The sequence below is a fragment of the Vicugna pacos genome, chromosome 19 (assembly GCF_048564905.1).
Source record: "Vicugna pacos chromosome 19, VicPac4, whole genome shotgun sequence".
NCBI classification, from domain to species: Eukaryota; Metazoa; Chordata; class Mammalia; order Artiodactyla; family Camelidae; genus Vicugna; species Vicugna pacos.
Window position 1 is genome coordinate 13,977,032 of NC_133005.1, and position 14,264 is coordinate 13,991,295.

A 14,264-nucleotide genomic window follows, 5' to 3' on the forward strand; every position below is an offset into this window, starting at 1 on the left:
AATATTTTCCAATTCTGTTTCAAGGTTTTTAACTTTTTCTATGTTATATTTAGCCATATATATCTTTTTTTTTTTATTTTTAGGTCAGACATATCAAACACTTCCTTTATGTTTTCTTTGTTGTTGTTACTACTTTTGCTATTTTTTCAACTTGGGGATGGGGAGTTAATCATGTTCAGGAAGGCTTTTTTTTCATCTTATAACAAATTTTCCTATAATTTTATCTAATACTTTTATGATTTATGGTGTTTATACATTTAATCTCCTAGGATTTATTTCTATTTGCTGTGTGAGATAGAAGAACTATTTTTTAAAAGAGATTTTCAAATTGTCTCAATATCATTAATTGATTAGTTCATTTATTTACTCACTAATTTGAATAACTGGTTACTTTATCACATTTTTAAGGAGAATCTACAAGTTTTTAGGTAATTCGTAGAGATTTTCTCTCTATATAGACTTTAGAATTAACTTGTCAGGTATTTACTTTTTAAAAAAGAAACTGTTGCCATTTTAGTTGGTAATATATGATATCTATACATATAGGTTAACTTTAGACATCTTAATAATGGTCTTTCCACTCAGAAAGGTGGTATGTTTCTCTATTTATTGAAATATATTTTATGTCCTTCAATAAACTTTATATTTTTTCATAATCTAAAGCCTTATCCTTTCTTCTTATGATTATTATTTGGGTATAATTTTTTGACAGCGGTGCTATTTGAATACCATATTTTTTCTTTATCCCATATACTAATTAGTTTTTGATGGTGTATGGGAAAGCTATTAATATTTTCACATTTTAATTTCACATACTACCACCTTAATAAATTATCTCCTCAGTTGTCACAGCTTCTTAGATGTTGTATTGGAATTTCTTTAAATTTCCGTATGTGCCATGTATATTGTATTTTATGTGTACTATATCAAACTTCTTAATTATGTTACTTGACTCCTGTAGATTTATCTTTTTGGTCTACTAAAACTTATAATTTCTAAGAAATGTGTCTTAACGTATGTGTGTTAATGCTTTCCACCTTGATTGTGGATTTCTTGTTTTGTTTTTTTTTTTCCCTTCTATATTTCAGTATAACTGTCAGATGCACGAAAGACCATGGCTCCTATAGTTTTTGGTGAATTTTTTCCTTTTATCATGCTTTTACCTTGTGCTCTATTTTTCTTGATATTAATATTTACATATCTACTTCTGCTTCAATAGACATCTCTTTATTTTCCATTTTCATCATTTGCAGACATGTATGTCTGTTATGAGAAGCATATAGATTTATTTTTAAAACAAATGTGTAAGCTTCTGTATTTTAATAATATAGCCTATGAACAATTACTTACTTGAAATATATGAATTTGCTATTTTTATGGGTCAAAAATAGACAAACATTGATAATTCCACATGGTTAAATTTAATATTTAATTACTCATTTGTTTAAATTATTTCTGCCATCTTTATATTTTACATTCACATTTTTTATTGCTTATTTTTAATTATTAAATTTTAAATATTTTCCCTTTTATATTTTTGGTACATTTGATTGAGTTTTCTTTGTTCTGCATTTTTTCCTCCTTGTCACTGTTAAGAAGTTATATATAGTATATCCCCTACTATTTTTTTAATGGTTCTCTTTGAATACTTAACACATATATTTAGAATTTAGGTACCATTATTTAGCATTTAGAGTCTTCCCCTGACCAGAAGAAGTTCATAAAGTTTCACTTTCTTCCTCCCACATACTCATTCTCCAGGTTGTCATTTATTTATAAATTTTAGTTTCTGTTTCTTTATAGTACATATACAGAACTGCTTGGGCTAACCCATATTTTATCAGTTTCTTCATTCACTATTTTTTTCTGGCATCTGTCTTCCTCCATAGTTATTTCATTGTTTTATTGAGGTACATGCTCAATTATTACAGAAAAGGCCTGTGGGAGTGCAACTCATGACTCCTTATGTATATTGGAATGTCTGTATTTGAATTTCTCATTTGGTTGCTGGCTTGGCTGAGTATAGGATTTTAAGTTCAAAACAATTTTCCCTCATAATGTTTCCCACCACTGCCACCTAAGAAAATTCTGAAGCAATCTAATTCTGATTCCTTTGTATATAAACTGACTTTTCACCTTCTCTGAAGACTTTTAAGATTCTCCCTTTATCCTTCTGAAATTTAACCAGGATGTAGCTTGGTGTGGGTTTTCTCCTATTTGCTCTGTTCAGGAGTTGAGAGAACACTTACGTCTTGGGGGTCAAACCTTTCTTCCTCTCTGGAACCTTCCCCTCCTCCTCCTCTTTCTTTACCTTCTCTCCCTCCTCTTCCACCTTACCTTCTCCGTCTCCTCCTTCCTTCAGTCTTGCAAGTCCGATTTGAGACATTGGACCTGGATCTGCCCTTCATATCTTTTGTTTCTTCTTTCATATTTTCTTTCCTCTGTTCTTTGTCATTATGACCTGGAAAGATAGTCAGCTGATTATGCTGGTTAATTTCATTCTCTGCTGTCTCCATTATACTTTTGGACTTTTAACTGTTTTAAAGGATGCACTGTTTTGTTGTGTCTTTCTAAACACGTTACTTATGTAGTTTTAATTCTTTTCCTGTTTACTCTGTTAAGTCTTTTTACTAAATGTTAGCTCTGTTTATTGAATTTGGTGCCTCGTATTGTGCTAGTTTTCCTGAAATAGCGATGACATTTTGTTTGATGCTCATTTTTGTATTTAAGGATTCTTATTTGCTTACATATTTAGCTGTCTTGAGTGATTGTGGAAGGAAAATGGAATGAATTGCTGGGACCAGCGGCTTGTGTTCTTGCTATGTGGGCATCCCACCTCTCTACACAAGGGCAATGCTCTTTCACTCAAATCTTGCACAGTGCTCTGTACTGTGGGCAGTAACCTGCTTCTTACTTATTAACCCAATGAAAGGAGGACAAAGAGGTCTTGGTTCCCAACTGATCACCTGGGGTATCAACTTCTTGTTGTTATTCACTCTTGGCTTTAGATTCCTGAAGTTAGCGTCTGTCCACACCAGTCTTCTCCATAGATGTTACAGTACTATGATTTTCTATGATCTTATTTCTACTTTAATCAGATCTCATTTAAACTCTATCTTTTGTATTACTTCAATATTTCTGATTCATTGATGATACTCTTCATTGTCTTTCTAGGCACTTAAAAATTTATTTTGTTTTAAAATATCTACATTTTGTCATTTCACAGGGCTTTTAGGTGAGTGGTGGATTACATATAACCATTGAGTCTGCCATCTTTATTCAACCTCCCTCTAATTATAAGAAAAATTAAATTTAACTATCTTTACTTAGTGTTAATTGTACTTCAAAGAATTGTTTATGATATAATAAAATAATTACTGTTTCCAACAACAAAAAAAAAAAACCAAAACATATTTTATTATTTTGTGCTCACCTGTGGTAAGAGAAACAGCTGTTTCTCAAAAGGAAATAATGACATAAAATGAGAAGTGTCAGTGTAGCCACAAATGACAAACTGTGTTTTATGATGATTCTTTCTCTCCCTACAAATCTGTCTGCTGCTGAATGAGCATGTGTTAAATCAAATGAGAAGGGATATGCTTCCAAATTTGGTAGCATTTCTTACATTGGGCCATGGATATGTTCTCCTCACTTCCTTTTAAACACCTAGCCCTGAAGCATGGTACAGTTCTCAATTTGTCCACTTGAATTTTCTGACTTTCTATTGATTTGTATACAAATGTAGGATTAAAAAATATCTGTAACACTTGGAAATTTATAAAGTACCTTATAAGCTTCTAACTGGGAAGAAAAAGTTTGTCATATTGTAAAAGAAACAAAGCCACTTTTGTGGCTGAATTGTTAGACTTTGCTCAACACATGTACACCATACTCCCCAAAATGATTTTATCCTTGTGGCTGGGGTTCATTGTCATACTTAGCCTTTTGTGTAAGGAAGAAAAATAAAGATGGTAAGTAGGCCAAGTGATAAGTAATCTACAGATAGATAAAGATATATCCTATTTTAATGATTCTGCTTTTGCAGAATCTAGTCCAGATTCATTTTATGGTATAGTTAAAATGCTGTAGGAGGCTTACCTGAGACTAGAGTTCAGTGACTTTTTGAAGGTGTTGACTGCTCCTGAAGAAACCTTGCCAGTGCACAGAGGAATGAGGTGGGGTGAAAATACACCCACACAGAGTCATGGAGCCTCACAGTTACAGAGAAATAGGACAGTGTCCCAGAAGCAACCCTTCCTCCCTGGGCCAGATCTTGAATTCTAAGCAGGTTTCAAACTCCACTGTCCCATTCAGGAACATGTAGACTGCTGAGTGTGAAATTCAGATCTGAATTAGTGTTCACACCACCCACCAAGAAATGGCTGCTCCATGTGGTAAAAAAAAACTGGTCCATCCTTTTGACAGAGATGTTTCAAGTACCTAATTGATAAACGTTTCTATTGAGTGTGGAGATCATTCCCTGGCAGAAAGTCTATACTGACCCTGCAGAATTGGTTAGAATCCCTTTGTCTTGCCCTCAGAGCATGTATCTCAATCAAGAGCTACCTGCTCATTTCCTCATAGGTAGAAATTCTGAATCTCTGAGCAAGTATCCAGGAGAATTACTCAACCATCCTTCAAATTCACATGCAGTAGAAGATCTTCCACAAAGACTTTCCCCAGGGTCTTCCTTGTTCCTTCAGGAAATCAGCTCCATTCCCTAAGGGGAAGGAGAGTAAATAAATCAGAGAAGATGAGAGGGAGGATGGGAAGCTCACTCCCTATTATTGAGTGGCTCCCTGCTGCCTCCAGGATAATTTCTGTGTTCTTCCTATGGACACGTACGGCTCCCATTCTCTGTGCCCAGCTGATGTTGCAGGGAATAGTAGGGGAATCAGAGAGGAAGCAGGGACCAGACCAGGCAGAACTTGGCTTTAGCTCCAAGTAAGATGGGAGCCATTATAGGCTCTGAACATAGAGGGACAGTCTTCACCTTGTGTTTTATTCTACTCATTCTTCTGAAATACACCTCAAATTTCCGCAAAGAGACCCATTCACCCTAAGGACCCTCTCAAAGCATTCCTGCCTGTGGCAACCTCATTCCATCTTCAGTGCCCATCTCCAAGCCCCCTTCTACAGAAAGCCACTTGATTCCTCCAGCAAAATGTGCCTCCTCCTATGGATCAAATCTTACAAACACCTTTAGTACATGGCTTTGGCCAAGGTCTTACATTCTTTGCCTTGTACTTACTATTTGCAGTTAGATGCCACAGTAAGATGTGTCTTGCTCTGAGCCTCAGTTGAACAGCAATGCCTTGGGCATGGATGAGACTTTATACAGCAAAACAGGGCTGTGCCTTTTAGATAAGCCAGGTGTCTTCACAAGCTCTTCAGCTCAGATTCTGGGCCCTCAGTCACTTGCCAACAGTTATACCAACAGAGCCAACAGTTCAAGTTCATCCCCATGTCTAAAAACATAACAAATGTGGAGACTCATGTTCAACAGAGTTAAGACCAAATTATCATCCAACAATTTTTTTCCAAGTAAATTGCTTTAGACATAAAATCTGTTACCCTTTGGATGGAACTGACAGGAGTTCCTTGTCTCTTGCATTCATTTGGGTCTGGTATGGTGCTGTCATATTTGTGATCCTTATTTGTAACATTTTTCACTTAAAATGTAAGTCCTTTGGGGGTGGAAACCTCACAGAGATATTTGTTGACACTGCCTGTCCCTTTCCCCAGGTACCCTTGCTCAGAATATTTGAGATGAAATATTTTCATGGCTCCTCCAGGTCTCTTAGCCTTCAGTTGCCAATGAACTATACAAAAAATGAGGAACCAAAGGTAAACTTCTGCCTCTGTTATAACAGGATTTTGTGCCGCTGTATCAAAACTTTGAGAATTTTTATACACGGAACATTTACATGAGAATCAGAGACAACTGGAACCGGCCCATCTGCAGTGCCCCGGGGGCTCTGTTTGATGTGATGGAGAGGGTTACAGATGACTACAACTGGACATTTAGGTGAGGCAGCCACCTGGAGGGGCTTGGTTGAAAGAAAACCCTTTCAAGGAAATTCTAGCATGGGCACCAGATTACAGATTTGAAAAACCAAGGCATGGAACAGCTGGCCTTCTGTTTTTCAGCCCTTTGCAAGCCTTCCTGAGCCCATTGGGGGAAGTCACAATATTTAAGTGACCAAGGGTGGCTTGTTTGCATTGTAATGAAAGAGACATATGTATCAGAAGGTGCAAGGTACATAGAGCCAGCTGGGAAGAGTCCTTTTCAACTTTATTGACAAATTGTATCCTTCTCCTCCTTCTTGCTGCAGGAGACAGTGATGACCATTGCTCTTTCTCATTGGAAAGTTCTCGTTTAAATTTATACCAGAGCACAGGTGTCACAAACGCAAGCACCCAGGGAAAACCAGGGCTAAGTAATACTCCATGACCCAGAAACTTTTTCCTGATGCTCTGCCCAGCTTCATGATGGGCTTACTCTTCCCTAAGGGCAAAATAATGTGTGGTGACAATGGTGCAAATCAAAATTAAAAAAGAAAATATATGACTTGGGCCAAAGCTAAGATCTTTTTGTGAGAATCTTTTATGGGCACTGGGATGGCATTATGTGAGAAAGCCCCTTATGTTCACTGGCCCTTCTCTCTGCAGGTTTACTGGAAGAATCATCAAAGATGTCATCAACATGGGTTCCTATAACTTCCTTGGCCTGGCAGCCAAGTATGATGAATCCATGAGGACAGTAAAGGATGTGTTAGAGACGTATGGCCTAGGTGTGAGCAGCACCAGACAAGAAATGGGTATGTGCAGTCACTAGTTTGAAATTTTGTCCAGTCGGGTCTCAGATTCCTTGTGGCTACTTCTCAAATCCAGATCATGTTAGACTGTGTGACTCAAAAAGCTGTTATAAAAATGCAAAAGAAAAAGGAATATGAAGGTCTTTTTGAAAGTTTCAAACATTGTGCTCTTACCAGGCAGCTTAATAGTTAAGATTTTAATTCTCCAAAATAAATAAAAATAGTTCTTTCCTAACCACATTCTCTAAAAAAGCAGCTGTTATACCTCTTCCATCTGGTCCTTTTCTGGGTTTTTTCTCCCACTTTTCTTTTTTTCCACAGATTTATTGAGGTATAATCGATATTCAAAAAAAAAAAACAACCCTGTACTTAGTTATTTTACATAATTTGATGAGTTTGGACATATGCATACACTTGTGAAACCATCACCACAATTAAGGAAATAAACATATCCATCAACTCAGGAAGTTTGCTTCTCTCTTTTGTGGTAAGAACACTACATATGATATCTACTCTTTTTTTTTTTTTCTAAATAAAATTTTATTTTATTTTATTTTTATTTATTGAAGTCTAGTTGATTTATAAATTATATTAGTTTCAGGTGTACACCTAGTGATCCTATATTTAGAGATCTACCCTTTAACACAGTTTTCAAATGCACAACACAGTATTGTTAACTGTAGGCTCTATGAGCTAGGGCAGATGACCAGAACTTATTTATCCTACATGACTGAACTTTGTGCCCATTGAACAACTTCCCATTTGCATTTGGCTCTTTCTCTCACTTTTCTTAATGATGCCCATCACTGATCTTGCTTTTGTGCTTGTGTGTCACCCTTCTCTGCTACTAACATGTAAGGTTCATGAAGGGAGGAAGGGTCTTGTTGACTGTTGCATTGAATGAATGAATAATAAATGATGAATGAATGAACATGAAAGAGGGAGCAGACTGCTTATTTAATTCTCTTTTGGCTGACATTTTTCTCTTATTCAAAGCAGTAAAATCTCTGAGATGCAAACTTCTGCTCTCCCCACTTCAGGGAGGATGAGTGGACAAGTCTGTTCTGATAGAGAGTTTGGCTCTTCCTGGCAGCTTGTCTCTCATGTAGCATCTCATTCATTCCTTACAAAACCCTTTGTTAAAGGGGCAGCACAGGTCATCTCAAGGAGGAAACTGAGGATCACAGTGACTAAGAGACTTGCCCACAGGGCTGGATTCCCCGTCCTAACTCCCAGTCTAGCTCAACTTCTCTACTAAGCAGTTACCCATCTAGGTTAATCCATGCAGGGCTCACCAGGTCAGTTTCAGGCCTGTTTAAGGATCAGAAGTAAATCTGCGAAAAATGGATTTACCTTTAATGAAAAATGAGTCACATGCCCCTATTAGATAAGCAGTTGGTCAGAGGGCTTTAAAAACATGTAATTATGCAGACCTGTGCAACAAATAACAATTCAAATTGAACAAAGTAACTTCAAATTGAACAAAATAATAAGATAAAACTCCTATAGCCTTTGTGCATCAAGAAACACAGCAAATGTATATATGGCTGTTTATCTTCTGTACAAACTGGAAATTAATAGAGTAATGAATTATGGGAGGCTTTGAAAATCACATAGGTCAACTTAACATTCCTGATTAGAAACAAAAGTGAAAAAAATAAAAATATGAAATAGTGATGGAAGACCAACCATAAAGTATGCCCCAGTCTTTGAAAAATGAAAAAAAAAGACAAAGAGGACATTAGCAATGCAGCTGTTGAGTTTATTTTGATATTTGTATATTGAATATTGAAACTTAAAACATAAAAATGACTTTATCTTTTTAAGCACTTACTGAATTTTCATAAGATTGTGCTACATACTATGCCACAAAGTAAATCTCATTAAATTCCAGATAGTGACATCTATAAGTCATGTTGTTGGGTCACAGTGAAATAAAGCTAAAGATTAATAATAAAATTATAAATGAACCATTTTTAAAAATCACTTGAAAGGTTTTAAGCCCTCTCCTAAGTAAATCTTGAATCGATAGGGAGATGAAGTTACAATTACATCGTACTTAGAAAATAACAATGTGAGAGCACCATAGGATTCAACTAGTTGTATACTCAGAGGAAAATATGTATATTCTTAATTTACTAAAGAACAAAGTTTGAAGCTAGTAAATCACACAATTAGTGCAGTATGGAATAAAAGGAAAGCAAATGTACTTAATTATTAAAGATAAAAACAGAAGATTATGAATTAGAAAGCAGTAATTTCTATTGGGCTGAGACACCTATATGTTAATAAGACATTAGAGGAGATTCTGATGGCCAGCCAGAGTTGACAACCACTAAGCTAGCATAACCCTGATCCCAAAATTTGACTAGGAAGCATTTTTAAAAAAGGAAAATTATAAAGCAATATTACTTGGAGAAAATAATGTAAGAAATCAGTATTGCAAATTTAACAGTATATTCAAATAACAGAATTCCATGATCAAGTAGTTATATTCAGGGATTATAAAGATAGTTCAAGAAGGCAATTTGTAACATTGAAAGATCCAAGAAAGAAAACACATGATTATTTTGATACCTGGTGGCATTTTAGTCTGACACACTGCAGAAAATTCAAGTTCTCAGCAACACAGGAATGTGTCTGAAATCATGCCCACAATGGCTACCTAGTTTTACTTTAGAAATCTGAACCACAGCTACTCCATTTTGACTTTCAAATACATTTCTCTCCTAAATGGCCAAAGCAGATGACACCATTAATGATTTCATTGCTTTTCTAGATATGAGTAGATGGGAGAATTTGGGCTCATAAAATCTTTTCCTAAAAATATCTAAGGGCCTGTTCTGCCAGTTTTTTTCTCAGAGCACTGAGTGCCTCATTCCTGATCTCCACCCTGAACTTCTTTCTTTCAGTGTGTTGAAGGTCAGTGACTGCAGTGATTTGTAACTTAATTCTTATATAGACAGATGTCAAGTGACAATTTTTATTTGGCAGGGTCACTTAATGGTCATAACTTTGACCATGATCTGGGAAGCATTTCTAGGCCATTTCATCCCATGGTGATAGGAATTCTCATTTAAGTCAGGTGAGGATTTTATTGATAGATCACTCAATGTGCTACCACTGGACTAGGCCTTATTAACAGTAGCCAAAAGTCTCTAGACTGCCTGTCTTACTGGTCTGTTATGGTCCAGGAAAAAAAAATTCTCTTTTATTGCTTCTTCCCATATCTAGAGTTACATTATTACAATCATTGATCTCATATAAAACTATTATCTGATCAACTGCTTCAAGTTGCCTAGTCAGTTTTGCAAATAATGTAGCTAGCAGTATTGGTGAGGTCATTAGTAAGAATTTAACTCAAGAACCTCCATTAGGTGCAGCCCAGTATATCCCCAGGCTGTCTGACTTAGTCTGTTCTGTACCAATCCTTATCTTTCAGGAAAATTATATATTGGCATTGTCCATAAAGGACCCAGCCCAATTTCCTAGTGTTACTAGACTGGTTGTCCTTAGTATGATTTAATTGTTCCCAACATAAGGGGCCTTTAAACTTAAATATCCATAGCCTGTTGTTAACCACATAAATCAATCCCATAATTATTGGAGGTAATATTCTTTGGCTGAAGTTTTGGTTGTTGCTCTGATGGAGCTTGAGTAATTTTAGAAGAATATTCATATTTATGGCCAAGGTCAGAGCAGGTATTATTAATTGGCCATGTGAAGGGATCTCACCTAGTAATAACAACAGAGTCCTGAACAGAATATAATTTCTTTCTTCAGGAATAAATTTCCTAAGGGCCAACCAATAAGAGCCTCGGAGTGGAGAAATCAACCAACGTAATCTAGAAATACTGGATATAAGTAATTGACCATAGACCTAACAATTTGATTAACTTTATGCATAAGGTTGTGAAATACATCTGGTTCATAAGCAACCGTGTGAGCAATTATCAAAGTAATTAGTATACAGTCCTGGTCTGGTTCTTGGGTCAGCTGTCTACTTCAGATATTGTCTTCTCATTCTGGTCTGGTAGGTTCTCTGTTTGATCATTGTTTTAACGTGATTTTGAGGTCAGCAGTCCTCTCTGCAGACCAGCCCAGTGCAAAGGCCTTTTGTAAGTGAAAATATTAATCCAAGAATCAATTCCTTTCAGTTGCACTGTGCATGAGCTAGTTATAGGACCTGACAAATTTAGGTTTGTGATGGTCCTTTAAATTGTGTCTTTTCCAATATGCACAATCTCCTGGTTGCAGGTCTTGGAGCATTAGAACTTCATACAAAGATAGATTACTGAAATAAGCTTCAGAAACAAACTTAGGGTACCATTTTAATAATTCAATTAAACTTTATAATAATATAATGTAACAGCAAGGAGTTACCTGGGAAGTGATTCTTGGGCAGTAAGTACAGACCTCAATTATCAGAACTAGAATTTAATATTTGGTAAAACATATTTTTCTCTCTAAAATTACCCTCATCTCCACAAAAAACAGCCAAAGAAACACTAATTTGTTTGCAAAACAAGTCTAGTCAATTGACTATATGGGCTCCTCCAAATTGTCTGTGGTGGAATTTCCCAGAAGGAGTCTCAGACTGGGTTCCCAAAAGGCCTCTAAAGGCCAGGAAAGCCTTGCCATGGATTTGTCACAGATTTTGCCATACAGGTTTACATGAATTTCTCCTTTTTTGAGGTCCCCAAAATACCTTGAGATGCCTGCTCCCAGTAGAAGGTGGCCTTCCTAATTTATCTGATACAGCTACTGGGAAACTAAGAGTTTCCAATCTCTGGAGAGATCAGATACAGAGTAAAGATAAATGTTTCAAATTTGCTTACAAAGTTATAATTTACCAAATTGCTCAAAGTCACAATTAACTAAAGGCAAAGGGTTTCTCTATATCTGATAAACACAGGTTAAAAGCAAGTAATGTTTCAGACAGAAACCATAAAAAATATAGCCATGTTCACCAGTTCACTCAGCCCTATGTAATTAAATCTTTTTGTTAACAGTTTTATGAAATCAGAGTTTCCATTAGATTTTTAAAATATCTTACCCAGTTCAGTGGTATGATTTACAAGTTATCAAAAACCTGTACTTATCAAAAGTCTTTTCTGTGAATCTCCTTGAAGATGAAGCTATTTTGCAAAGCAAAATTTTACCTGTCTATGAGTGGCAAAAGACTTAAAAAGACGAGGTTAAAGATCTAATTACAATGTTTTTGACAAAGAAGTTTAACCAAATTGCTGGGACATCTAGCATTTTACAATAACAGCTAGAATTATAACATTATACTAGGACATACCCAAATTTCAGGAAAAAAATATAATTTTAGAATGTCTATATTAATAACATTTATCCATATAGTATATTCTAAGTAAGTTTATCATTCCTGTGATAATACTCTCCATGTAATTTAACATACAAAATAATATTAGTGAAGTATTTCTCTCTGAGGTGCCTCAGAGGCCCTCTGAGGCATCCCAAAGTTAGCTGGAGGTCAAAAGAATTTAATTAAATTTTTATATTTGGAAAGTTTGTCAAAAAGTTTCAAAACCCTTGGTTAAATAAGATCATAGGTCACTGTGAGAAAGTAACTTATTTCTTAACCAAAATGAGAAGAGATCTCAAAAGCAAATATAGATCACTTAAAAGCACAGAAACTCATACAAACTATTATGAAAGACAGCATTCCAGGAAAACTTTGTTTTCTTATCAGAGAGGGAAAAACAAATCTAGTCTTGTACTAGGTTACTTTTAATAACATAATTAATCTATTCAATTAAATTCAATCTAAACTTAACCAATCTTGACCATGGACAAAGTTGTTTTCTTAGGGCTCCTTTTCCACAAACCTTCCATCATTTTGTATTCATATTATTTTATCTCTTATTTTTTTTTTCCATCTAGAAACAACCAGCCCTAGAACAACATTACTTTCTTTTCCCTTAATGAACTGCAATTACATTCCTCATGACTTCTCTACTGAAAACATACATCCTACTTTCCTACTGTATAGTAAAATGTTTCCTTTATTTTTCCAAATAGATTTAGTTATATATTTAAATCAGAATCCTCAACTCTTAAAAACTTTAATTTCTATTAAAAACTAAGAAGTAATTATGAACCATCTTATATTAGCATTCTGTAGATTGATAAACATAAATACCCATACTTTCTAAAGGCATATGGTTGTAGAGAACATATCAGGGTCATACCAAACACGTCCATCAATAGTCCAAATACCTTTAGTTTCTCTGCAAAGAGAAGCCAATGCTCAATAATTATTTTGTTTGAAAATGACCTAGTTATTAAATAAACTTCCATCATTTAGCTTAATTTAGCACAACTCTAAATTTCAAGTTTCTAAATATCTGGAGAGATTATTCTTAAGTAGACATTCCTAAAATATAATTATTCCTAAACAGTTTGTGCAAAAGCTTTTATCTCACTTGCATTTAATTTATGTACAAAACTTTCATCATACCAAGTTATTTTTCTTGCTGACAGATTTGCAACAGATATAACAAGATTTTATTTGCCTTCAATTTAACCTAGGTAAATAAAAGTATTATACTTAATATTGATGACTTTAATGACATGTCTATATTAATTAGATTAATTAATTTAATACCAAATATTAACTTAATATTGAATATTTCCCAGTTCATGTGAAATTCATGCTGGTTAGCTTTTCTTTTGTACTTCTGAGAATTTATATAAGTGCTTAATTTCCTTTAAGTCAATTAAGTGGAGCTCATTTACAAGTTAATTTTGATTATACCACCCAAAGGTAAAGACATATATAATGCACACATAGACATATAGACAGACACAGCCAAATATCTCATAGCTTTATTTTCTAAACTTAGTTATGAATGAGATATTATGCAAAACTCACTAGTTCTTAATAACACTTGGAATAAGTTAAACTGAAAAAACAACCTCTTTCCCCATCCTTTTTCCTCACTCTTAAGAATTAGATATGGTCTAGATAAGTGTTCCTAGAGCCCTGGTTTCAAGGTAGAGGAAAGAAAAGCAAGTTCTCTTGGAAGGACTTGTTCCTTCAGGGCCAGAATTCTGAAAATATATTTTATCAAGCTAGCTTTTTTTACTAACTGTATATTCAAAAAATTTAAAAAAAAAATTTTTTTGAAATTTTCAAAAGAATTCACCTAAACCAATTTTCTCTCAAATCTAAAGAATATTGTGGCCACATGGTGTTATTATAAAATATCAATTTTTTCTTAGTCATAGGCTCATAGACTTTAAATCATAGATTTTAATATTTCCAGTCAGATCGAATTTGTCCAAGAGGGCTTCATTATGGAAAAGAACCAGTATTTCCCATTTTACAAGGCAGAATGACAATTATAAATCATAACACAGACCACAGAGTACAAAACACTCACAGGCATAGCCATCATAGATTGAGCAGTACAAGCC

General features: G+C 34.8%; 1 protein-coding gene across 2 annotated transcripts in view; it reads left to right on the plus strand.

Moving 5' to 3' along the window:
* The window catches only part of LOC102535721 (serine palmitoyltransferase 3-like), a 143,913-nt gene that overhangs the window by 36,173 nt on the left and 93,476 nt on the right, over window positions 1-14,264 (plus strand). For both annotated transcript variants that reach the window (XM_072943806.1, XM_072943807.1), the window contains exons 3-4: window positions 5,874-6,028; window positions 6,673-6,821. In XM_072943806.1, the coding sequence (XP_072799907.1) occupies window positions 5,874-6,028; window positions 6,673-6,821 (304 nt within the window). The remainder of the gene's footprint in view (window positions 1-5,873; window positions 6,029-6,672; window positions 6,822-14,264) is intronic.